The sequence below is a fragment of the Pezoporus flaviventris genome, unplaced genomic scaffold (genome assembly GCF_033815535.1).
Source record: "Pezoporus flaviventris isolate CSIRO_AGI_PZ_B2104156 unplaced genomic scaffold, CSIRO_AGI_Pfla_v1 ptg000013l, whole genome shotgun sequence".
Taxonomy (NCBI): domain Eukaryota; kingdom Metazoa; phylum Chordata; class Aves; order Psittaciformes; family Psittacidae; genus Pezoporus; species Pezoporus flaviventris.
In genome coordinates, this window is record NW_026892561.1 from 18,749,052 (window position 1) to 18,773,624 (window position 24,573).

A 24,573-nucleotide genomic window follows, 5' to 3' on the forward strand; every position below is an offset into this window, starting at 1 on the left:
CGTTTTTTCTAAGCCAGTTTTTAAGCAAGGCTGTCTCTCGTCAGTTCACAGGGCACCAGCTTGCAACAGCAGAGGTATAGAACATGCAGCTAGGAGTGGAACAAGAATGATGTCATCCCTTTTTGTCAGCAGCTGACTCTTGTATCAGACTAATGAAACAAGTGAACCATATCATTAGTTCCAGCTGAAATCAGAACTGAGGAATTAGTACAAGAACACCAAGTAAAAGACAATTCAGAGCTATTACAATTTCCTTAAATGATCCAAGGTAAAAGAGACAATCTTAAACATGCAAAAGATGTAAAAAACCACATGTAAAACACAGTCTGAGCACTTACAAATGAATGTACAAATCTGAAAACAGCTTATGAAACAAACAAGTATATTTATTTTCAATGATTGCTAAACTAGTTTACATAATATACAAATACACTATCAGGACACACTTGAAAATAAGTCACAGTTGTTTTATTTAAAAACAAAACCCAACAAAACATTTGTCCAGTGAAATGTCCAAAATGTAAATGCCATCTTTTCCTTCCTGAGCTATTCCTAAACATCCAGAACAGCAGCACTTCCCCATCTTTTTACCATTTCTATTTCTTCCCATTAAAATAAGAAGTATTACCCATTGCTGGCTCTCAGTGGCTACAATATACCCACCTCTGGTTTAAGAGACTACCTTTGTCTCTCTCAAACTGTGTTCTGTTTACGGTGATTTTGGTTCATTCCACTTCACACCCCAAACCTTTCCTTGCACAAAGAACCCAGAAGCTCCAGCACCTCAAGAGGTTTTCTGTTTAAGAAGGACTTTTTGCAACAGGACAACTCAAGGGGTTTGTGAATAAAGGATGGGTCCAGGAGCCACTAATCCCCCAGCTGTTATAGGAAAATATCCTATTAATTTGAGAGCAGTCTTCACACATTTCCTTCATATGCAATAAAACCAAATGCCCACAGACCAATAGTTTAAGAGCATACAGTAACAGCAATGAAATGGAAGTGCTGGAATTCTCTCCCCCCCACCCCCCCGGCCTCCCAAATACTTACAATAGAAACAAGTACGCATTTTTAGTCTGGCAAGAGAAATTCTTGGCACATGGCACGCTAATAATAATGTATTTTAAAAACATGCATTGCAAATCTGTTCTTTACTAGAAGCTTAAAAAGCAAGCAGCAGGTTATACACAAACACATGAAGAAAGGTTATTTTTTTAGGGTACCAGGTATCACAAATAAATAAATTCTCTTGATGCAAAAATATTTTATTAAAATGAGAAATCATCTATGTCTTCCTAAACTTTTGTTTGAAAGGAGATATTAAACACACATGGATGACATTTTATCATTTCCCCCTGAATTTTAAGACTTGCAGAACTTTGACAAAGAACAGAGAATTCCTGGAAGCAGCGAGGCAGAGAGGCGCTGAGGGATTATTTGACATCAGTACTACTAAGGTTAAGCAATCCTTGTACTTCAGCTTTTCTCACTCTCCAGAACTGTTTGGGGGAGGCTTATTTAAGGAAGAAATGCTTGCTGAAAGGCTCTCTATAAGTCACAAATGTTTCAAGAAATTTTATCATTCAGGAAGTTGCCAGAGATATGTGACATTACGTTGCGATAAGATGGATAAAGAAAAAGCTGGTGCTTAGACTCACAACACTAACATAATTTTCAGTTTCTGTTTTTTTTTTCTTGTGTTAGAAGAAAAGTAAGCAATTCTGGCAGTTGGTGATGTTTTTGCATCCTCTTACCTTGTCAAATGCAATACCAGCTTTATGCACTGCCAGAAAAGAAACCTCATAGCAAAGCCAGTAGTGCACCAAGAGAGCTTCAGGAGATGGGTGGTTCTGCACTACTTACTTCCTGTTCAAGGACACCAAGCCTGAGTAAGTCACTGAACACAACTAACCAAAAAAATCACAAGTTCTTTGCTCGCATTCTGCAGCTGATTTACAGAAGTCCCAGTTACTTTAGAAGAAATAGCCTGCCAGTTCGTAGAATTTCTTTGCACAGAAAAGACTGTATGCAGCCCAAGCTCAACAGCCACAGTATGTTCTTCCCTGTTCAGCCATTGCAACATACATTTTGTGTGTTCATCCTTTACACAACTTCTATGTGCACCCCTCCACAGGAAGGCCTTTTTCAGGCCAAATAGGCAACACAAGATGAGATATACGGCTCCACAGTCCACTCAGCTTATCTGTGTCCATGCTATTGTAAGAACTAGGAATATCTGAACTGGTAAACTTTGCCCAGAGGAAATCCCGGACTTTCTCCTCAACTTCTTGCAAGGTGAGGCCCTTTCCAAGTGACTGTTCATCCAGGAGAACTGTCAGCAGAAGAGCCACATCCTTAAATGCTGCATTTTCATGGTCACAGTACTTGTAAAAGATTAAGGTGGAACCTGCAGGCAGTAACTCAAAACGATGCACCACTGCAACTTTCTTGCCTTCACTGAACCCCGAGCTGAGCTCTTCATCTACCTCCAGTTTGACAATGTCACTATCCAATACAGCTTTGTCTGCCCCATTAATTCTGATTGTAGTAGCATTCTGGGAGAAGGCAAAAGCATTGGCAATCTCATTACTTAGGCATCTCAGTGCTTTCTCAGCTTCTTGGCCAGCTGTGAACAGTAAGATGGCTGGCTCCAAATGCAGATGGGAAGCATTAAGATGTTTCTCAAGGAACACATGGGTCCTTTTCCACAGTCTGGGGTCCTGACTTTGGTAAGTATTTTTTAGTTTATTCATCTGGGCTCGAAATGCTTGCAGAATTTCAATATCTCTACGTGACAAAGTTGTATCTAGAAGACTTGGCATTCCACTCCACAGGACATAAAGCACTGTGACACAAATTAACAGAACCAGTAACAAAGTCCAGCTCTTGTGAAATCCACTCTGAGATTCACCATCACCTACAGAAAGGAGGAGCAAACAGGAAGAAAATGTTTTCAAAGTAAAACAAAGTCAACAAGTGAGATGAAAGTAAGAGGGAACAGTAGAATTCGGTGAACTCATTCCACTCTCAAGCCACTGGTACAGCAGTTGAAGAGCATAAAGATGTTCTACTTAAAAAAAAAAAACAAAACCAAAACAAACTTCTTTAGCAACTTAGTGAAGTGACAGCATTAAAAAGGGACATTTTTATTAGCACATTTCCAGATTGACTGAGAAATCAGACATTCTTCTGAAAAAGGAGCTCTTCTGAAAGTTTATCAGTACTTCATTCTATGTAATCAAATCCAAACTAAGAGCTTAAAACAGTTCTGAAAAAGGCTAATATTTTTCCTACATTTAGGCTCTGCAGAAAAAAACCCATACAAAACCTGGCAACACCAGAATTGTTTCTGTGTTATTTCTCCTCTCCTTCACTTGGTGATGAAGTATACCAACCTCTTTGGAAACAAAAAAGGAGTGTATACTTTATGCTACCTTTTTATATCCTAACTCCTATCAGGACAGCAACACAACTGTTAAATAAGAACACCACTAGGCCTACCTCAGTTTTAATCTTGCAACAAATCTTGTAAACACTACAGATGGAAGACCTTAAATTCAGACGGAAGTGTTACCTATTATAGAACACCTTTCCTTCATGCTGAAAACACATGCCCTAGCAAGCAAGTCATCTGCTGTGGCAAAGACCTTCAGTTTAACATCAGCTACCAGGAATTAAAGCACTTGGACAGGCATGAAAATGGTTAAATGTAACATAACCATGAAAGAGAAGTGAAACAAAAGTCTTACTTTTGGTTGAAGACAGTGAATGCTTCCCTATACTGGACTGATCTCGAAATCTGCTTCTGCCTGTTAGAAGATTCAGAAAGGAACATGAAAAAAATACTAAGACAACAATCATAACCAAAATTCCAGTGCGAAATTCAGCATGGAGTTGAAATCATTAAACTGCATTATTTTCAACAAAAAAGCTGTTCTTATTTATGCTTTACATACAAAATTCCAGGAGGCTTACCGGAGGGTTAACAAAGCACCCTTACATAGCGCTTTGTTGAAGCGAACACAGTCCTGGTAAGTAGGAGCAAAGGGCAAGGCTGTGACCTCATCCCAGGTAGGCCTGTATCAAGTATGGGGCTTTTTGTCCTTTTCTGCATCATTCACCTTCCTGTACTTAAGCAAGGCTAGTCTTGTACGAGGAAAATGACATGTTCACCACCATTATTAGCCTGAGAAGACCCATTCAGCTGGCAGACCAACTCTCCATCTATGCAATTTGCCAAATGTCAGTTCTTAAGTCATCTTGACAAACTTACATAAAAAGCAGAAGTACCCAACCTATCACAAGTCACCCCCAAAGATTTTTAACTCTTGAAAAATTATGCAAATAAAGACATGGGCATTTCAAGTACAAGAGACAAAATGGCAGAGGTTTAGTAACCTGCCACTTTCTGCATAAGGATCTCATGCCCCAGGTTTCCTGATTTCGCTCAAGAATTAGAGGAACAGAAAAATGGAAGCTCAATTAATACATATTTAGAAAAACAACAGAATGCAAGATATAAGTAGCAAAAGCAAAGCAATGTGTTATACGCATAGTCTCATATACCCTCCCCTCCAGCTCTGGTCAGAGGCCTGCTTTATCAGCAGTCAGTGTCTTAGGATGAATTATGGTTTTAAAGCAAAATGCAAGCTTTCAACTTCAAAATATACTCTTGGCTATTCATTTAAATGGGCTCAGACAGCAAAGTACACGAGATATTATCCATGAAAGAGTGTTATGAAAAACTTTCCCAAAAGGCCGGCATGAATATATGCAGTTACTGGTCAGCATGTTGCCTTCATTTACTCAGTTAATTAAAGTCACAAGAATTTCTGTCTTCTTATGAACTACAGCAACTGGTTCAAAGCTGAAGGCTCTTTAATAATACATAACCAAATAAGGATACTGTCATTACTATTGAGAATAAACTGAACACACACCCCCACACCCTGCAGTAGTTGCTTCAAGAATACTAAAAGAAATTCTATAACCTTGTTTCTGTAAAAATGTAATTGCAGAAAGTGGTAAAAGCAGCTCTGGTTTAAGCTTGATCTTAACTGACTCAATGAGCTACGCTACTCTGTAATTTAAACCCCATACCCTGACAGGGCACAGACATGGAGCTTATAACTGGCTAAACATAGAAGTCTTCTAATAGTTAACAGATCAAAATCACCTCAATTCTGTAACATTTCACAATGCAATGTTTGCAGGGACTATGTTTCATATTTAGGAGACAGCTGTGATTCAAAAGAAAAAAAAAAGAAAAAAAAATTCAATAAACAGTCTAAAACCAGATCCTAGACTACAAAAGGATCTTGCCTTGTTTACAACCTAATTTGCATGAGGGCCAAGCAAATTATTTGTCTTGCCTAACATCTGCAGATATGTTAGAACTTTCAGAGTTTCAAGTGATTTCCCAAAGTTCTCCACCCAACACACAACTGGTCACTCCCGCAGCAGCTATTACCTCTGGCACAGGAAAAGAGAAAGTACCAGACGAGCAAGAACTCCCTGCAACAATCCATAGTTCAAAGACACTTCACACATATGCAGCTACCACAGGATGAGCTTCTCTTCTGGAAGGCACTGTGGTTTTCAAAAAACAAAGCCCTAACAGCCCCCCAGGTTCTACACATTGAATTCTAATTTACAAGACTTTGTTTATGTGTATTTGCTCAGGACAGAAACAAGCATTGAGACAAAAAAGAAAAAAAAAAACAACACAGAAAAGTGGGTCATTTTCTGTGGTCAGCAAGTTGAATAATTTCATAGAAGGGCTCTGGCTCTGCAATGTGCTGCCTTCTCCAGCTTCCATTTGGATCTGCCTCATGGATCCCTCTCTACCTTCCCAGACAGTGTCCCCCAGGGCATGGGAAAAACCATAAGCAGAGGAAAGGAAAAGAATGCTGTACTTTTCACTTAATTACAGGGAAAGACTTTTCAACTTACTCGCCGATATTGTTGAGCAGTGCTCCTGTTTCTTCTCAAGGAATTCAGCCTTTCTTTCTGAAAACAAAGTACAAATGAAAGAACTTGGTTGTCACATCACAGGTCAGAGTAAGACAGACAAGCCATACATGCTTTTAGCTCTATGAAATCTTCCAAGGTTATTAGGGAAGAAGCATACACTATGCTGCCAAACCAAGCCTGCACGATGACAACTCTTGCAACCCTCTGTAGATGGAGAAAACAACTATTGTCTAAGAGAAAAGGCTTAATTTGGCCCTTCATACTGCTATTCCCTACATGACACAAAACTGTCCTTGTTTTTTCTTAAAAAAAAGTAATGACACTATAATAATAAAATGCAAAGGTTGGGAAATTAGCAGCTTTAATGATTGCTAATGGAGGGCATTGGATTTGTCACTTCTGAAACCAAAACTATTCAGCAGGAGGGAAAACCAAAAATAAACAGTGTAAAGCTACCACCTTAACAACACTTTCAGACCTGGGGTAATTCCAACACACACAGGCATGTTCTTAGCTGCCTGAGTAAAATGCCTGTGTGTGCCACTGGGAAACAGCAGGCTGACACAGATGTCTTCTTGTGCTCATCTCAGCTACCTGGGCTCATGTCTGCGTTTTGTCAGTCTGCACTCACAATTGCTTTCAGTGCTCTCCCATAAACACTGTGTGATTAGGACTGTTACTGACCAAATGAATGCAAGCCATTACCTCACTCTATGACCAGTTACCAGCTCTCCTATATAACCTTTACACAGCATATGTATACAGGTGGTATTCAAACCACCTGTAGTAACACAACCACTTTCTGCTGGGCTAAAAAGTATCCCTTATTTTCTTCTTCACTATATTTTCCTACTGCTTCTGTGAAACAAACAGAAAAGTCTCTTGAGCAGTGAACAGAAAAAGTACTCTCTCACTTCAAAATCACTTGGTATACCCTGTTTCTCCCTGCTAAAGTCAGAAGTAACTAATCTTTTTTAAAAAAAGAACAGATTTACTTTGCTTTACCCAAGGCAATTAAAGATCCACTCTCATAACAGCTGTTGAAGGAGGTATGATATTACCCATCTTTTTATTTTGGTTTTGAGAAAACAGACAGCTATATATTTATCTAAGTTTAAAACTGTGCTTCCTTGAACTTTAAGATTCTACACCCAAGCAGATGACTGTCATAATACAATCAGTTTTAATTTGACTCATAGGCAGGAGTACACCCTGACTTTGATTTTGATTTTTTTTGGCTGGGTTTTTTTGTTTTTAAACATCTTCATCCATTCAGATTTTAAACTCAACAACTCACCCTTTCAGTAAGAGAACTGAAGGTATGTCATTTTAGCGCATTTAAGCAATCGCTTGTTACATCATGGAAAAGATACTGATAAAACTATCAGTTTTGATAAAATTGTTACCTTTTAATGGTGCATAAAGGTTTGGTTGATGCTCTGCTGGTATCTCGGGTTCATTACTGTTATAAGCCTTTGCTTTTTCCTTTGTTGGATTCTCTGCAGGAAAGTAAACTGAAGGACTGCCTATCAAGAGGCAAAAAAAAGAAAATATAAAAAGAAAATTGGTATAGGTGCACTATCATTTGTGCTCGTAACATCACAAAACTCCAAGACCAAGACAGTTACATGATCTAAATCAACTGATTTTCAAGTTGTGATCTCCCAAGAGTTACTTACTTGAAAAGCTTATTCACTATATTGAATTGAATGAACACAATTAATTGAATTCACTACATCACCACAGGGTTGTTTTTTTTTTTATCCTCTTTTTATTTTTTGAATTTTTATTTTTTTAGGAGCTCTTGGCTTAAAAATAGTTGAAAGCAAGCCAGACATGAAAACACCAAATGCTGAGAACCAGCAAATACCTTACTCTAAAGGGCATCAGTGCAAACTGCTAAATATACAAGCATGGGTGTAAAGAGAATTATGCCCATAGCTTTGGGCAAACAACTTACAAACAATTAATTGTGCTGTCTTCCACAGCATTGGGCAGAGGGGCAAAGAGAGAGAAGCAAATAGAGAACATAAGTCCCCTTTTTATGTAGTCCAAGCCATCCTTTAGTTAGGTCTCCTCTCTCTCTTTCTCACTAACCATAATGGCAATCTAGGGGACCTATAATTTAATTCCCTCATGTAGCTGGGAAGAATCTAAGCCAACACCTCTAGATTGTTTGCCAAATTACACAGCCATTCAGATGCTGAAACTAATTTAGTTAATGTTAACTAAGTTAATGTAGTTAATTTACTACAACTAATAAAGGCATGGAAGATGGCAGGAGTCACAGAGCAAAGGTCAGGGCTGGAAAGCCAGTCAAAAGCCAAACACCAGGAGAAGATGCTTGAAAGGATAAAGTGCAACCACATAGTTGCCCAGATTCCAGGTGGGGGAAAACAGTTCAGGATATGGAATGAGAGCTGTAATACAGCTGTGGAACAGAGACCATGACACAGTGATCACACTGAAGGGCGTAAGCAGAGGAAACAGCAAAGGGAATAAAACAATTAGTAAAACTTTTTCTCTGTGACATTCACACTGGGCCTTTTTTTTTTTCTTTTAACAGTACTGGGTTCTCCCAGGGTTTAATGTATTTCTGTAGCTCTTGCACTATATGTGTGAGGGTAACACATAGCTTGCCACCTAGTGTTTATTAATTTTACTTCAAGAAATGAAACCATAGCCTTTTTCTAATATGTTCTGGCAGCTTTAGCATGTCAGTGTATACAATGCATAAAAAGGAGGAAAAAACCCAAACCAAACCACAAATATGAACAAGTGAGAAAATTTTAAGTTTTAAGCAAAAATATTAAGTCACAGGTACAAACAGTATTTGCACATAGTGAGTGGGATACTGTATTTTCACAACCATCTTAAAAAGTTAAGTGACTGATTTCCCACCAAGCTAAGAATGAAGATACTCCAATTACTTGATCTTCAGGAATGCCAAACAACATACCCATATTTCACTTTGTACTGACGTTTTGCAAGGAAAATCTCACTAGTAGCAGTAGCTAGTAATCACAAAACCAGGAAGATCTATGAATCTAAAAAAGGCTACTCATGCAGTCCATACATTCTAATTCCTCTCCCCTTCTTTGCATCAATCAGTACTCTGTCTCTTGAAGTGTTCTTAAAAGTTGCTGTAAAAGCAGAAGATTTAAATACATACAACTTCATTTCTCACATGAAGACAGCCTGTGAATCAGCACCTTCTGTAACAACGGCTATCACCAACAAGAAGATTATTAGTGCAAGCAGACAGCACATATGGCATCTCCTACAGAGAAAAGTAACTCTCCCTTTATGAAGCGTAACTTTCCTAGAAATAGATACAAATTCCAGTCCAGACATTCCTGTTCTTTCCTTACATGGCATTAAGCCTCCCATCCAAAGGATCATTCCTGCCTCCCAGCTGTTGAGGATTTCCCAATCCACCTTAAATCTGCTAGCCAGGCACTTACTGCACAGTCACCTGCCAAGAAAGAGTGATCTTCTTACTATACCCATTTTTAATCAAAGGGATTAGCAATCTGTGAGTTCATAAACTACATGTTTATAAACCAAAATATAAAGCCACTATTTCAACATAATGGAAGTTGTTCTTTTAAGTCTAGTATGTATCTACCCCTATGGGTTCAATCTTTTTCAACAGAGATAAGCCCACAAAACACTTGCTGGAATGTATCCACAGCAACAACAGACACTATAAACTTGAGTGCCAATACCACCCAGTGCCTACCTTTAACTCATACAGTTGTAGGCCATACTGTCCTGGGTTTAGCAGGAGCAGTCATTTTTCTCCTTCTTGGTAGCTGGTGCAATGCTGTGTTTTGACTTTCTGTCTGGGAACAGAGCTGATAACAATGTTTTGGTTTGGCCAAGGACTTTGTGAGCCTCATGCTCTGCCAGGGAGGAGGGGAAGCCAGGAGGAAGCAGAGACAGGACACCTGACCCAAGCTAGCCAAAGAGGTATTCCATACCACATCACATCATGCCCAGGATGTAACGGGGAGTTAGCCAGAAGGGCTGGGGGACTGCAGGGCTGGAGGAGGTATCGGTCGGTGCTTGGTCTGGTGGGGTGGGGCAAGTTATCGGTCGGCTGGTGCTGAGGTGCTGTATTCTCTTCCCTTGTTATTCCCTTTATCATTATTATTATTGGTGGTAGCAGTAGTGTCTTATACCTTAGTTAATAAACTGTTCTTATCTCAACCCATGGGAGTTGCATTCTTTTCAGTTCTCCTCTCTGTCCCCCCAGGAGCAGGGGGAGGGAAAGAAAGAGGGAGGAAAGGGGGGGAGCGAGTGAACAAGCTGTCTGTCTGGGTTTAAACCACGACAGTTCTTTTTGTATCAGTGTTCACACTCATAAATAATCTATACTGTCCTGCTAAACCCAGGACAATACAGAACAACAATTGCTGCTTTGGAGACTGAGGAACTTGAGCAGCTGTCCACCTTGCCTGGTCTCTCAGAGGATCCTTCTGTTGTGGGGTTGCTGAAAGTTGAAGAACAACAAGTGCTAAACCCAGGACACCAACTTGCATATTTTAAGACAACTTAAATGGAGACTGCAAGAACACCCATCTTTAGCTTGCTGATCTAGAAGATGCCTGGTTCAGGGTAGGGTTTGCAGGCTCTTCTAACTCTTTAGCTCTAGAAGCAAACTTCCTAATCTATATTTAAAACCTCTAAGCAGATGCCAGAAACCAGTTTCTCTAGTTGTGGTTTTGCTTCCATTCTGTTCAGGGAAGCATGGCAATTATGTCTTTATAAAAATCTACTCCTGCTGCCTCACAGACCCTGCATTCCCCTAAACTCTGCAGAAAAAAAAACAGTACTGTACAGCTATAGGACTATGAGGGGGAAAATTACATCTTCATTCCTATATAAAGCATTAGGGTCACACTTTTATGCCTGCTGTGACTATAATGAAATACCACTGTTAAGAGTTTGGGGAGGTGGGGGGAGGACATTTCTCCCCCAGTTTCATTTTTAGAGATGCTTACTTAAAAAAAACCGCACACCTCTGTAACTCCCAAAGCAGCCCAGCCACATTTAAAATACCACATATGTTAGTACTGTTAGATATCATTTGGGAGTAACAGCTTCCCACAGCTTTTTTCCAGATAAACCTTTGCACTTTCCCAAAGACATACTCATAACCCCCCTATTCCTCCCTCAAGATGCTTCCACACCTCCTTTGAATTTTGCTTCTGAAGCATAATATTGGCAACATTTCTTAAGGACAGTACCACATAACTAAGGTCATGCCCTACAGCTGCAACAAGAGCCTAATGAGAGTCCTTATCCATCTGAAAATTGCCACATACTAATAATGTACACAGTCCAACCCAAAACAGACCAACACACTAAAAGGGAAGGAAATACACTTTACTTGCAGTTTTCTGATAGATGACAGGCTAAAGACATGTGACTGTATTACATAAAGTTAACACCTCTCTGAGTTAGGATACAGTTTTCATCAGCTAAAGAAACAAGGTACCAAACAAAGCTAACCCAACAGCTTGTCTAGTCCAGTGTCCAAGAGCAAGTACTGATATGTGCTTGGTACTTCAGAGAAAGGCCAGGAAAGCCCAAATTACTCACTTCCTCATAAGCAACACTGCTCAGTATATACCAAGCAAACTCTCGCAATGATCTCTTTTTGCAGCTCAAGATACTTAATTTTAATTCAGCCCTTACAAACCAAGCAGTGTTAGTAAAATAAGTTAGTCTCTATTTTCATGCTGTGGCAAAGTACTACTCCAGGTGATGCACTAGATAAAACAGCCACCTAAGGGCTTCAGCATGCTCTACATGCATGAATCCTTGTGGAAGACCGATAAGCACTCCTCATCTCTTATGTCAGCAATACAAACCACAGCGGGATTTATTCACTTGTATGCCAGAATCACGGTAAAGTCCACAATAGAGCTAAAACCCAATAAACTCAATTTCCTCCAGTCTTGGGCATTTCAGCACTTTGCAAGCAGCATATACAGTAACCTCTCCAGGTTAAAGCCTACCTGGCGATCTACATGCTTTAATAGGCGGCCGAGTCAAGGAGTCCGGAATCCCAAAGTGATGCTCATCTCCTGAAACGAGAAGTGGGTGAGGGGAGCAGCAAGCCCGGGCAGCTCAGCTCAAGCCCACCGGACTCCAGCCTGACAGCCTTCCAGCAGCACCAAACACCCATTTCAGACTCACTGAGACGCCCCAGTGCTTCCAGCGGGGCTATTCGGGAGGACACCCCCGACTCAGTATACCCCCGGGCGCCGCTGCGCCCTCCAGCAAGGCGGCCTCAGCTAAGCAGAGGGCGAGCCCGCCCGCCCGCCCCATTTCTTGCCGCCCCAACCGCAGGATCCACCGCAGCACGCTGCGCTCACCCTCCAGCGCCCCTCCGGGGCCGGGCTCGGCCACGGCCACGGCTTCCGCCTCGGCCTCCTCCGCCCGCGCCGCCGCCAAACGGGGGCTCTTCCGCCTGTGCTTCAGCTCGGTGGCGTCCGGCGGAGCCTGCCCATCGCTGTCCCCCACCATCCTGCCCGCCGCAGCCCCACGGCGCCGCCGTCCCCGCCGCCCCGCGCCCCGACCGCCGGCTGCTGCTTTTCCGCGCCTCGCGGGACCGAAGCTGCCGCCTTCCCGCCGCGGGGGCGGCTCCGCGAACCTCACTTCCCGCCGGGCCCGCCGCGGGGCGGTCCCAACCACCACAGCTTCCGGCGCTTCACCGCGCACCGCCGCCTGCGCGCGGAGAGGGCGCCGCGGGGTCACGTGGTACAGAGGCAGGCCCGCCATGGCTTGCGCCGCTGCCCTGCGCCAGCGCCGCTACGTTCTGCGCACGCCTCTCCTCCCCCCCGCAACCGTAACCCGCCTGCCCACGGAGCGGGATCGCTGCCGGTGCCTGCGGCCGCAGCCACGGGAGGAACCCGAGGGAGGCCGCGAGGCGGGAGCGGCCGTCCCGTGGCCTGGCTGCGTCGCGGCTGCCCTCCAGTGAAAAAAATGAGGGAGCTCCCGGCGCGCCGAGCCGGCCCCTCGGCCGCGGCCTCCCCTAGGCCGGCGGGGCCCCGTGGGGGCGGCCCGTGAGGGGAGGCCGGGCCCGACCGAAGCTTTCCAGGCGGCAAAGGCCCGCTGCCAGCAGCCCAGGGCAGGGCGAAGCGCGGGGCGGCGGCCGCTGCGGGCAGTTTCGCTGTCCCCACCTGAGGGGTCGGGGCGTGCAGGGACGTGAGCAGCCGGGGGGGCCCCCCCCGCTGGGGTGACCGTCCGCGAGGTCCCGGGAGCGGCCTCCCGTGTGGCAGCGCGGGAGGGTGGGCCGGGCCTTGCAGCGGGGCCTGCAGCGGGGGCCCCCGGAGGGACGGCGGCGGTCGGAAGACTCCCAGGTGCAAAGTTTGCGCGCTTTACGGTCGGTACTCACTGTAACAGGGCACGCACGGGAGTTGTGCTTGGAACTGTTGCACACCTGCGTATGTCTGGTAAAACCAGGCGGTTTTCACATCTTTCAGCAGGGGACTGGCGTTTTCTGTAACTGTTGCATAGATGGTTACCGGAGCAGCAAACAGTTCACGACCAGTTCAGAATCAAGCTGCTAAGCAAATAGAGATCTTTTTACAAATCCCAAAGGATTTTACATGCTAAAAAAACCCAAACAAACCAAAAGCCAAGAACAAGGAAGATGATATCTGTTATCTGTAGTGGCAGTATCTTCATCTCCCATGCTCTAAAATATGTATGTTCATGTTTGATGTTAGTTGTTTTGCAGGGTTGTAAATAGTTAGGTGTTCTGTGTGCTCAAATGAGAAGGCTGGGTGAGGGAAGTGCCATTCAGTCTTCTGCTACTGTATTGACTGTACATGTATTTAAAACCCCACGATTTTAATGCTGTACTATTGCACCATAAATATTCCAGCTTCATTTAGAAGCAAGTGAGTATTTGTGAGACATGAGGCACTGGAATAGGTTGCCCAGGGAGGTTGTGAATGCTCCATCCCTGGCGGTGTTCAAGACCAGGTTGGACGAGGCCTTGGGTGATAGTGTGAGGTGTCCCTGCCCATGGCAGGGGGGTTGGAACTAGATGATCTTAAGGTCCTTTCCAACCCTAACGATTCTATGATTCTATGACATTACACATACCTCCTTCTGTACCAGCAACAGAGTACATGTTATTTTTTTAAGATGTAAAAGCAGAACACAGATATTGAGCAATGTTTTCTAATGGAGAAATGAAAGAGGATGTAACAAATACCACATCAGGAGGTTTCAAAGTACAGCTGAACCATCATGCAGTTCAAACCAAGTAGAAGATGACCTGCTGATTCCTGACCGAGTGTGGAACTACAGCTTCTACTATCAATTTATTCACAAGTTTCCAAACAAAGTTTCTAAACGACTACCTTGTGTAAATACTTACATAGCATGACCTTCATAATTCACCTGGTCACTGCTGATTCTCCTGCAGATTGAGAGAAAATGTTTTTCTTGTTTAAATAAAATCCTTTCTCAAACTTGAGTAAAAAAAAAGACTGGATTTGTTAAGTTACAATACTATATCCCAGCTCTTATCCCATGACTTTGTGGACACTAAAGGAAGAAAAGCAGCATAAGATAATGTCAACATGCCTTTTTGTAAGAGTTTTGTGATGGTGGATGTCTTCATGTCATAGACCTACCAGTTAATTCTCCTGCCAAACTGCTTTTTGGGTTCTCATCCTGCACAGGATGAAGCTATCCCTTAACTTCATCACACACCTCTTTCCTCACCACTTGCTATGCTGGCATTCCACCACAGATTTCATGACTCTTATGCTTCCCTGATGAGGCCCCTCCCTCTGCCTGCTCCCAGTTGCCTCCTGTAGTGAAGGGACTGGCTAGTTGTAAGGACAGAAGGATGTAAAATACTTTGATTTTCATGACACCTTTGACACCTGCAGCTCCCATCTGCTTTGCCCATGTTGGCTATCTCTTATGGCTAGAAGCAGACCAAGTCAAATGTGCCACTGGCTGGGATATGAGATGGACAGCAACCAAGAGCAGGGTGCTTGGGAGATCTTGGTCTCCATACATGAGCCTCTCAGGCTTTTTCCTCCCTGCTTTGTCATTCTGTTGGTTTTACAGCCTCTACTGAATCCAGTAGGAGGTTGGCCATTATAAAGGAATGTGCTGAATCTACCAGGGAGGGAGGGGATGGCCACCAGCATCAGAGTGACTGTGTGAGTCTCAGAGGAAGCCACTGCTTTTCTGTGCTCCTGAAGAGAAGGTGCAATTCTGCAGTTGCTACATGCACTGTGCCCATACATGCCTCACCTTCCTGATATGACCGGCATCGGTATTGATACCTATGCACACGCTCACCTCTTGTGTAGTGTGACACGTGTTTCATTATTGCTCAGTTACAATACAGTCAAATGATGGACACACAGTTGGCCATAGGGCAGGAGGCAGCTTGTGAAGGCCTGGGAAGAGACAGAGATGGAGCAGGGCACACTCTGGCTGGTTCTGTCCCGGGGCACAAGCAGCCCCTTTCTGGCTTGGCATCCCCAGTGGAAGTTGCCACCTCTGTGCTGCTGCTCCTTGTGCCTTTCTCCTGGCATGCCCTGCACCATGCCACTGCTTCCTATGAAAAGTGTTCTGGGCAGGGGGGGGGAACAGGGAAGAGGCTGGAACTTTTCCCCTGTGTGGGCACAAGAAGTCAGATCAGCACTTTTTGGAAAACCATTGCCCAAATGAGGCCAGAAGCAGCTGCACACACTCTCTCTGACCTTTCCGCATTGCAGTCTCTGGACCACACTGGACAGGAAGCACTGCGGGGCTCCCCACCCCTTACCCTCCAGGCTGACGCTAGACACTCCATTTCACAGCCCATGGCTCCCCATCTTCCCTGCACTTGCACAGTGTGACATTTCCAGAGCCCGGGGTTTGCTGGCTACACGTTTGGCTTTTTTTCTTTTTCTTGTGGCACTTTTAATCTACATAAATCAACTCTCAAAACAGTTCCCTCCTCACTGTCATTTAGTTTAAATTTGCAGCGTTGTTACTTAATGCAGGAAGCTGATGGTCATCCAGTTTGCCAGAAAGAAACTGCGCACGATCGCATTCAGAAATACAGCCAAAGAAAAGAAGTCACAGTTTCCTGAACGCTCCCGAGAACGGCTGCGGAAAATCCGCCCGCCTTTGGTGAGAAGGAGCGAAGGAGAACTACAGCTCCCAGCAGCCTGCCGGCAGCCGGGGAAGGGCAGAGTTCACTGTCACGTTGACAGTGGATGACTAAGGGTGTGTGTCGGGTGCCGGGGCAGTCCGGCCCCCAGCGGAGCCGAAAGGCCTCTGGGAAGGGCAAGTGGAGTGGCCAGCGCTGGCCTCCTCCTGCCGCCCCTGCTTCACTTCGGCGCCCTGAGCAGCTCCGAACCTGCCCGGGTAAGCGTCTGACTCTGCAAACCACTTTGTTCCTCTGACTTCCTTCTTCTGCCAGAGGCAGCAGCACAGGGAGGGGAGGGACGAGAGCTGGGCGGCAAGGAGCAGCAGTTTTACACCCTCCCACCCTGCCTCCCAAATCTGGTGTTTAGCAGGAAAGCTCAACTGTAGAGACAGTGCGGCTGGGAGAAGGTGCCCCGCTATGCTAGACGGGCTGCTGAGAAGGCTGCGCTTGAGATTTCTGTATGGAAATCCCCATAAACCACTCCCAGTGGGGAAAGCTGCTCAGGAGTTTTCCGTGCTGCACGGATTTCCGCAGGCAGGCATTGCTGTTGTGAAGCCATCCACTTTCTGAGGTTACACTAGCAGGCCAGCATGGCCATCCAGTCCCAAAGCATTTTAGCAGAGGGGGAAGTATTTCTGGGGGTGTAGGAGAGTCAGGGTGTTGCTCCATGTTCACAGCACCCAGCTAGGGCACTGCTGAGGGTCGGCTGGGGGTAACAGTGCTGCACACAGGCCAGTCGGTGTTTCTGTCAGTGGCTTCCCCTCCCAGCACCACTGTCTCCCGTTCTGACGTGCCAGAGGCAGGAAGGTAAGGTGGAACAGGCTCACTGCTCTGTGTCGGCCTGGCTGTGGGATCCCAGGTGCCTGGAAGCACATGGGGCAGCCTGCCAAGCCCCAGGCTCCAGGCCTGCCATCTCAAGAGCGCATGAGTCCATCCAGGTCCACCTGGGTGACAAACCGGTGCCTCCCTCCACTGGCTTGCCCCAAGACAGCAGCCTGCGGGAAGCAAAATATCTAATAGCTCTTGGGCTAAAGGTTTCAGTTTATCAGCAGTATCCGTCCATTTTCATATCACCTTGGTAATCGAGGAGGGAGTAGCCTCCTTCTTTACCATGAATCACTGCTCCTGTGTTTCTGGTTATCAGGTTTATGGGCATTTAATAGCAACTCCCAAGACCTAGACAGGATGGTGTCTGTGAGGAGGGTAGGATTTGATCAGCCACTCAGACAGCAGGGAGATACGTCTTCTTATGACCAAAGAAGAAAGTGAAACAAAACGGTGCAGAAGCCAGAGCTCCAGGGAAGAAAGAAAATGGAAGAGAATCCAAGTGTGGATCTCTCTGGAGGTAAGTGAATCATATGCTTAACTCCATCTACTAGGAAAACCCCTTTGCAAGAACACTTCAACAGTGATATGGAAAACCTAAACAAAATAATAATAATAAAAAAAAAAAAAATCCCCTCTTTTCCAGACCCAGAAAAGCAAGTTGCTATCTTTTTTTGAAGGGTGAAAGATTAACAAGTTATTTCAGTTTTGGATTCCAGTCTGCAACAGGTTTACACTCTGTGTCCAGAATGGCAGCCCAAGAAAGGCTAAAGATGCAGCTACAGCTGGGAGAGCTTTCTTCACTGCATCCCAGTGCTTCCCATCTACAGATGCTTACATAATAGGCCAGTTTTCCATCACCTATGGATGGAAAACCTCTGGAGGAGGCACAGCAAGGAGTGCTGTTTGTACCCAGCTTGAATAGCAGGATACCTTGAGGTTCTTCCTGGTTCAGTTTCTACCCTGTACTTACATCTTCCATGTGCCTCATTATGACTACTATATATTTCAGTGATACTGTGATGCTGTAACTAGTTCAGATCCATCCTAAGTGATCAGAAGTTTTCCCATCATAATCAGCAACAAGGAATGTAAAAGTCATGCTCCAAAGGACAGCATGTTCTGACATGTGACAAGGGCACGTTTTTCTCCATTTTCAAATTAGCGGGGAGTTCCTTGCCATTTTTATCAGTCTTTATTCTAGTTTTAGCATAATCATTTCTGTCATTATAGTGCTTGATCATTCATAAGGAGTTTTCCACAAATAGTGCCTGAAATTTGAGCTGCACTGTTTGGTTTTGTAAGATTCAAAATGTGTTACAAACACTTACTTTCAGTGTTCTGAGTAAGTATTTCTCTATTGAATTATGCTCCACTGTTTGCTTTTAATTATATGTTACCATAGCTGTCTGGGAGAGCAGCTCCAGAACAGGAGCAGAGAAGGAGCATGAGCAGAGCTGACATTTACAATTCAAACAGATGCTTGAAGTGCTTTTGTGTAACTATTCTGGCCAGTTCTCAACAACAACCTTAGAAATTCTTCAAATCCATCACCTTAATTTGCCAACCTAGGAAACCCCACTATCTGTGGAAGGTGTGGCAACATATCCTACCACATAATAAAAGAATTGCTCGCCCCAGCATGCACATAGACTGGGATTGAGTTAACTTTGCTCACAGCAGCCTGTACAGTGCTGTGTTTTGGATTTGTGTTTAAAAAAAAATAGTGTTGATAACACAGCAGTGTTTTGGTGATGGCTGAACAGTGCTGGTGTGGCATCAAGGCTTTCTCTTCCCCCCTCCTCTCCACAGTGCTGGTGTGGCATCAAGGCTTTCTCTTCCCCCCTCCTCTCCCTGCTCCAAACAAATAATTGGGGGGGGGGGGGGGGGAGAAGATTGGGTGGAGACCCAAGGTGGGAAATGGGTTATTGCATAAAGTGTAACATCACACTCTAACAAAAAACGATACAGGAAGAAAGGGAGAGGGGGTTTGGTTCAGGCTGGACAGTGCTCAAAGAGTGGCCTGGCATCAGTCCACTTGTAGGAGATGGTGAGCAATTGCCTTTGCGTTGCTTGTGGTTTCCCCTCCTCTCCTTCACTTATTCAGCTGTCCTGATCTCAAGCCGTGAGTTTTCTCACTTTCGGTCACCTATTCTCTCCCCCGTCTCACCTGGGGTAGATGTTTCTGAAATGCAAGAACTGGGAATTTTACAGGGTGGTGGTAAAGCACAGGGTATTCTTGATTCCTGTATGCCTAGCTGAGCTTCTGAACTCTGATCTCAACAGCAGGGCCAGCCCAGGATGAGGATCAGAGCACAGCAGAGCATCCTGTCCACCAAGAGCCCACCCAAGAAACACTTGAGCACCAAGTGGCAAGCAGGTGGCCTGAGACCTCCTGCAAACTAGAGGAGGACTCTTCAGTATGTAAATCACCAACTCCTGATGGAGACACAACACTGTCTGATTTAGCTGGCCCCACAGCAGAGAAGGTTAACCAGGAAGCTGAAATAGCACTGGAAGAATCTGGGAAAACAAGTGATGGTGTCTCCAAAAGATGCCAGGAAGAAGATGACTTGGATGAAGGTGAGTCTCTCCCCATCCAGCATTTCCAAAAATCCAAAAATCTCTATATAGAGATATCTGACCCAGGTAAAGTGCTGTGTTCACTGCCTTGTGTTCATCTGTATAGAGAATCATCAAATGTGTTTCCAAAAATGCAGGAGGGGGTTGTTGGTTCTTGAATAAGACCAAAGAGAGGTAAGTGTAGGTCTGCAAATTTTATTCCCCATAGCCAAGCTGGCCCATGATAAAATGGACAGCAAAGGAGACAGCCCTGTACAGCAGGAAACACAGGAGGACCAGGAGATAAGCAGGCAATATGAAAGCTCCTACACAGCAGAGGAAGATGCTTCATCAAGAAGCAAGTCACTAAGCTCTGACAGTAAAGTGACACATTCGTCTGTGACTGCCACAGAAGATATCACAAAGGACCCCTTGCCAGAGAAGGGCACCAGTGCTCCTCTCTTAGATCAGGAGCCAGAAGAGAACATGGAGCAAGAAACACAGGAAAATGGATCCCAAGGCATGTTAAGGAACAGACATGGGATGAAAGGTGAGCTGGTGGCTGCATGTTGCTGCTCTTCCACTATTCACATGCCTACACTTTGCATAGGTGTTAGAAAAATGGTAAGGTGAAATCTCTAGTGCTTATTGTCAATTCTCCAGAGTCAAGCATGAAAGAAGGTATAAGAAACTATCTGGCTTCTCTCTTTCTCTCTCCTTTGGGTACTGTCCTGCATGAAATCACACTGCACTCTGCATTATCTTTCTCCTTCCCCTGCTCAAATAGCAGACTGTCAAGACTCAAAGCAGTATTAATGCAAAGCAGTATTGACTTCTAACTCTTTCCCTCAGCTGGGAGCTCCTGGCAGCTCTGTTGCTTTTCTTATTACAGCTCAATTTACCTGTTCCCTCAACCGTGAGTGGCACATTTCTTTTTCTTACTGTAGGGCACACATCTCCAAAGCCAGAGGCTCAGTCCTGCTTGCAGAATATCACCACTCAAAACACAGACCAGGAGAAGGCAAAAAAGTCCCTCTTCCTGAAAGGTGAGGAAAAGAAGCTTCCCTTGCATGTTACTCATCGACTGGAAGGCCCTGATCCTCCAGGAACAAGTAATGAAGCACATTTAATAATTCTTCTCTCTTGGGACCTTTCACAGCCTTTTCTGAGGGCTTGAGGGAAAAAACATTCCCTTAAAAATAGGCTCTGTTTGAACCTATAGTAACAGCTTTCATCCAGTTCTGAGTACTCCAAAGCAGGCATACATGCTCATGAAAAGCATGTTCAGACTGCTGGGATTACCCTGGCATGCCCTGGGAGGTCTGATGCCACTACATTGATGGTTTCCCTTCCCAGTCTCTCTCTGTGTCATGGGGCCCCAAGCAGGAACTGTGATGCTGATCTGGAGAGGGACAGAAGCAGTTGTGTCTGGACCTTGCTGTCCTTTTTGGGGCAGAAGCATGGTAGCCTTTGTTCACCCAGCATAGCTAGGAGGAAGGCAGAGAACACAACACTTTAGCTGGGTCAGACACCTGTATATAGAATCATAGAATCAGCTAGGTTGGAAAAGTCGTTTAAGATCATCCTGCCCAACCTTTACTGAAGGACTGCAAAGTCCCCCACTAAACCATGTCACTATGTGGAGATAGGTACTCTGAACAGCCACAAACCTTAAAGCAAACAGAGAGGGTGAAAGAAAAGCTTGTAGCTGCAATTTCCTCAGGAAATTCTGCGCAAAAAAGCTTTGTCCTTGCCTCCATCTCTGGAGCTGTAGCCCCCCCATCTGGTGGGTAGCCGCATGGGCGGAGCAGCTGCTTCATTCTTGGGTCCCCAGAGAACGTCAATTTGAACCACTTTCCTAGTGTAGGGGAAAAGGTCTGAAATGAGAAAAAAGAACCTTCATAGCTACTTTGTAGCATATCATTGCAGGTCACTTGGGACTGACTTCTGTTCCCCATCTTGGGTCTTTCCCCTGTTGAACAGGGCTTATCACCTTGAGCCTTCTATTGCTTGGTCTCTGCCTACTCTGCTTCAGCAACCCAACCTCCAGTTCCCAGCAAGCCCCCAAGAACCCCACGGTGGAGGCATTCCTGTTGCAGTTCAACCAGCTGCAGGAAAGGTTTCCGGGGCAGAGTCCTCAACTCTGGCTTCGTGGGCGCAAGTTCCTGCAGAAGCACCTCAATGCATCTCACCACACACAGCCAGCCATCATTATCTTTACAGCTGCCCGCAAGGGTGAGCAGACCTTGCGATGCCTTAGCACCCATGTGGCTGACACCTACTCGGCTGCCCTACATGGCAGCACGGTCCAGATTGATGGCATGGGGAAATCCAGGCTCCAGAGTGACAAGGCCAAGCTGGAGGTGGACATGGAGCTGAGCTCAGCTTTCCAGGCTAGGAGCCATGCTGCAGTGATCCACCGCTTTGAGTTGCTGCCGGCAGGGGCCACCCTCATTTTCTACAAATATTGTGACCATGAAAGTGCTGCTTTCAAGGACGTGGCCCTGCTGCTGACTGTGCTGCTGGAGGAGGAGATGCTGGAGACCCACATCAGCCTCCAGCAGGCGGAGGAGAGTGTCCGCGACTTCCTCTGGGCCAAGTTCATTGACACCAGGACCCCCAGCTCCCATGACCACATGGACTCTGACAAGTTCAGTGGTCTGTGGAGCCGCATCTCCCACCTGGTCCTACCGATCTACCCAGTGCAGGCCATCGAGAAGGGAGGCTGCCAGGTCCACACCAAACCCTAGGGGCAGAGGCTGCCAGAGCCCCTAGAGGAGGGTTGGACAATGGTCCTGTCAGCTCTGGTGGAGGCATGCACAAACAGTGCTATTTCTTTTCAATTTGTTTCTTGTATCTTCCTGGAAAGAGTTTGACAGGTGTAAGTTGATTCAGGCTGTTTGCCAGCCTGGAGATGATAGATTGCACACTTCCTTCTGGCAGATGGGAAGAGTGGGTACTCTAGACTGCTAATTGCACAGGAGAACATTGCTGTGTGGGGAGGCAGGAGGGAAAACAAGACTTTGCAGGTAGAATTTCTATCAGAAGATACACAAATAACATACACAACTAGTATTCCAGAAAGATACTTCAGTATCTCTTTCATTTCTCCCTGCCTCTTAGTTTGCTAATGTCATGTACATTGGTCTCCGAATGTACTTTATCTAGAAGGTTTCTCTCCATTTTCAGAGTGCTGCTGAAACACAGGAAGGTCAAATTCCTCAAAGCCCAACATTTTGAAGGCATACTTCAAAAAGAAAACTCATTTGCTAGTCAGGGGTTTGACCAGTCAGTCCTGATAGGGTCACACTTGCACAGACAGCTTGACACCTTGCAAAGACCAGATCCTAAATATGGAATGTCCAAACAAGCCTGCAATTCAGAAATCCCCTAAACATCAATTAGAAGAAACTTCAGAGAGCAGTGAAACAGAAACCGCCTCACTGTTGCTCTGATTGCACAGGTAAAAGAATTAGTAACACAGTTTAACTTATGCTACCTCTTTTAAAAAGTGTCCACTCTTGATCCCTTTGCTGCCACGAGACTATGGCTACATCTTTGGGCTGATGCATCAGCTTTGGCCCTACATGATGGATTGTTCTTCACCTGGGTCTCTGATCTGTGTGAGGACAGGAAGCCTGTCTCTCCCCAGCTCACTTTTATTGATGAATGTAGATGTTAGCATTGATATTTATTTCAAATCACATAGGGTAGCACTCCAGGTCTTTGCCCTCCAAAGGTACATTGGCCTCCCTGACAGGCAGCTGGTGCTCTGTCATATGCTAAAGCAACTAGGAACAGAGCTGGGATTTGCTGGTAAAGACAAAATCTCTCATGTTAACACTAAAATTCCCCCCAAAAGCAAGTCGGTTTCTTACTGTGCCTCCTCTTCTGCATACCAGGAAGAAAAATCTGAGTCCTGGAAACACTGTGTTGCCCCTGCACACTGCACTTTTGCAGGTGCTCTGGGACTCTGGGACAGAGCAGCCAACTCAGGGAACACCTCAGGGGTAGGTGCAGGTTGCAGCATTTATAGCAACACAACAACCTGCCCCGGGTGTCAGACCCTCGTGCCTACAGAGTTGTCTGCCAGGGAAGGAGCCGCTGTAGCAGAGCATGGCTTATTTCCATATAAGCAGCACAGACTGGGGCCTTACAGAGCCAGGCTCTGTATCCGAACAGGACACAAATTGAGAACACTATGGTGTTTTTACAAGCAGCACATGTGAGTGCTTCTTAGAGCAACTGGACCCTGGTGCTGTCCAGGTCTCCTGCCAATGGTGCCTTGCTGATGTGCCCCACTGATGGGCCAGCTGAGGTACAACCCTGCACCCTAAAACCACAGCCTGTCTCTTCTTTCCTCCTGCTGCGTGCCTTGACGTCTCTTAGGAGATATGTGGCCACTAACTTGGAGGAGGGGACAAAACGAAGGAAGAGGAAGGGGTTATTTGTTCATGTTCTAGTCAAAGGACAACTTTGTTGGTTGGGGACATGAAGACACAACCAAAGAGTTTTAACCGTGACAAACACTAGGCTAGATGTGAGTTACCTGCTGCAGCTCAGCATCAGCAGGGCAGCCCAGGGCATGGTTTTGTATAAGATATAGGTTGCTTCCTCCCCTTCCTCCTTTTTATTGGTAAACATTACTTTGGTAACAGAAAATACTGTTTCTGCTCTGCGCAGTTCAGTATGGGCGTTGATGTAAGAACCAGCAGACCATGTCAATATCTCGAAGGAAGTCTGTATTTTAATGTTATCTCACTCTCAGTTTTATGCTCTGTTTTTGTAATGCATAGCCAGGGTATGGAAGGCCAAATTCACACTGCTTGGACACATCACTGTAAGCTCCATCCACCTGAGCTGGTCTAATACAGACATAGATATTTTTATGACCTTTTAAAGACAAACTGTCTGCTTGCTTCTGAACCAAAACTTCTATTTAAAAATAAATAATGAGATTGCAAAAGAAACCAGAAGTTCTTAAACTGAGACTGGACTCTTACCATACGTATTCTGCTTTTGTGATTGGT

At 45.1% G+C, this 24,573-nt stretch overlaps 2 protein-coding genes across 4 annotated transcripts; one reads left to right on the forward strand and one right to left on the reverse strand.

Annotated features, from left to right (window-relative positions):
- Window positions 1-365: 365 nt before the first annotated feature.
- Window positions 366-13,104, reverse strand: LOC133268624 (torsin-1A-interacting protein 1-like). Its single transcript, XM_061452010.1, has 6 exons — window positions 12,360-13,104; window positions 12,000-12,068; window positions 7,380-7,499; window positions 5,953-6,009; window positions 3,750-3,809; window positions 366-2,917 (listed from the first exon to the last, which is right to left on the reverse strand). The coding sequence occupies exons 1-6, from the start codon at window positions 12,763-12,765 to the stop codon at window positions 2,115-2,117; spliced, it is 1,515 nt and encodes a 504-aa protein (XP_061307994.1). The 5' UTR covers window positions 12,766-13,104; the 3' UTR covers window positions 366-2,114.
- A 2,867-nt stretch (window positions 13,105-15,971) lies between these two features.
- TOR1AIP2 (torsin 1A interacting protein 2) lies at window positions 15,972-23,398 on the forward strand. Of its 3 annotated transcripts, none has more exons than XM_061451986.1 (6): window positions 15,972-16,374; window positions 17,301-17,501; window positions 19,268-19,564; window positions 19,773-20,093; window positions 20,491-20,655; window positions 21,527-23,398. In XM_061451986.1, the coding sequence occupies exons 2-6, from the start codon at window positions 17,468-17,470 to the stop codon at window positions 22,291-22,293; spliced, it is 1,584 nt and encodes a 527-aa protein (XP_061307970.1). In that variant the 5' UTR covers window positions 15,972-16,374; window positions 17,301-17,467; the 3' UTR covers window positions 22,294-23,398. The 3 variants fall into 3 exon arrangements, with proteins under 3 accessions (XP_061307970.1, XP_061307972.1, XP_061307971.1); XM_061451988.1 differs by having other exon boundaries at window positions 20,491-20,589; XM_061451987.1 differs by having other exon boundaries at window positions 19,271-19,564.
- The last annotated feature ends 1,175 nt before the right edge of the window (window positions 23,399-24,573 follow it).

What these genes read in the sequence shown, in the direction of transcription:
- TOR1AIP2 (XM_061451986.1), top strand. Translation starts at nt 17,468, where the DNA reads ATGGAAGAGAATCCAAGTGTGGATCTCTCTGGAG. An exon ending in AAGTGTGGATCTCTCTGGAG is followed by an intron (nt 17,502 to 19,267) that starts GTAAGTGAATCA and finishes TGATCTCAACAG; the next exon opens with CAGGGCCAGCCCAGGATGAG. An exon ending in CCCTGATCCTCCAGGAACAA is followed by an intron (nt 20,656 to 21,526) that starts GTAATGAAGCAC and finishes CCTGTTGAACAG; the next exon opens with GGCTTATCACCTTGAGCCTT.
- LOC133268624 (XM_061452010.1), bottom strand. Translation starts at nt 12,765, where the DNA reads ATGGCGGGCCTGCCTCTGTACCACGTGACCCCGCGGCGCCCTCTCCGC. An exon ending in CCTTTATGCACCATTAAAAG is followed by an intron (nt 6,010 to 7,379) that starts GTAACAATTTTA and finishes CTTTGTTTTCAG; the next exon opens with AAAGAAAGGCTGAATTCCTT. An exon ending in CTGCTCAACAATATCGGCGA is followed by an intron (nt 3,810 to 5,952) that starts GTAAGTTGAAAA and finishes ATCTTCTAACAG; the next exon opens with GCAGAAGCAGATTTCGAGAT.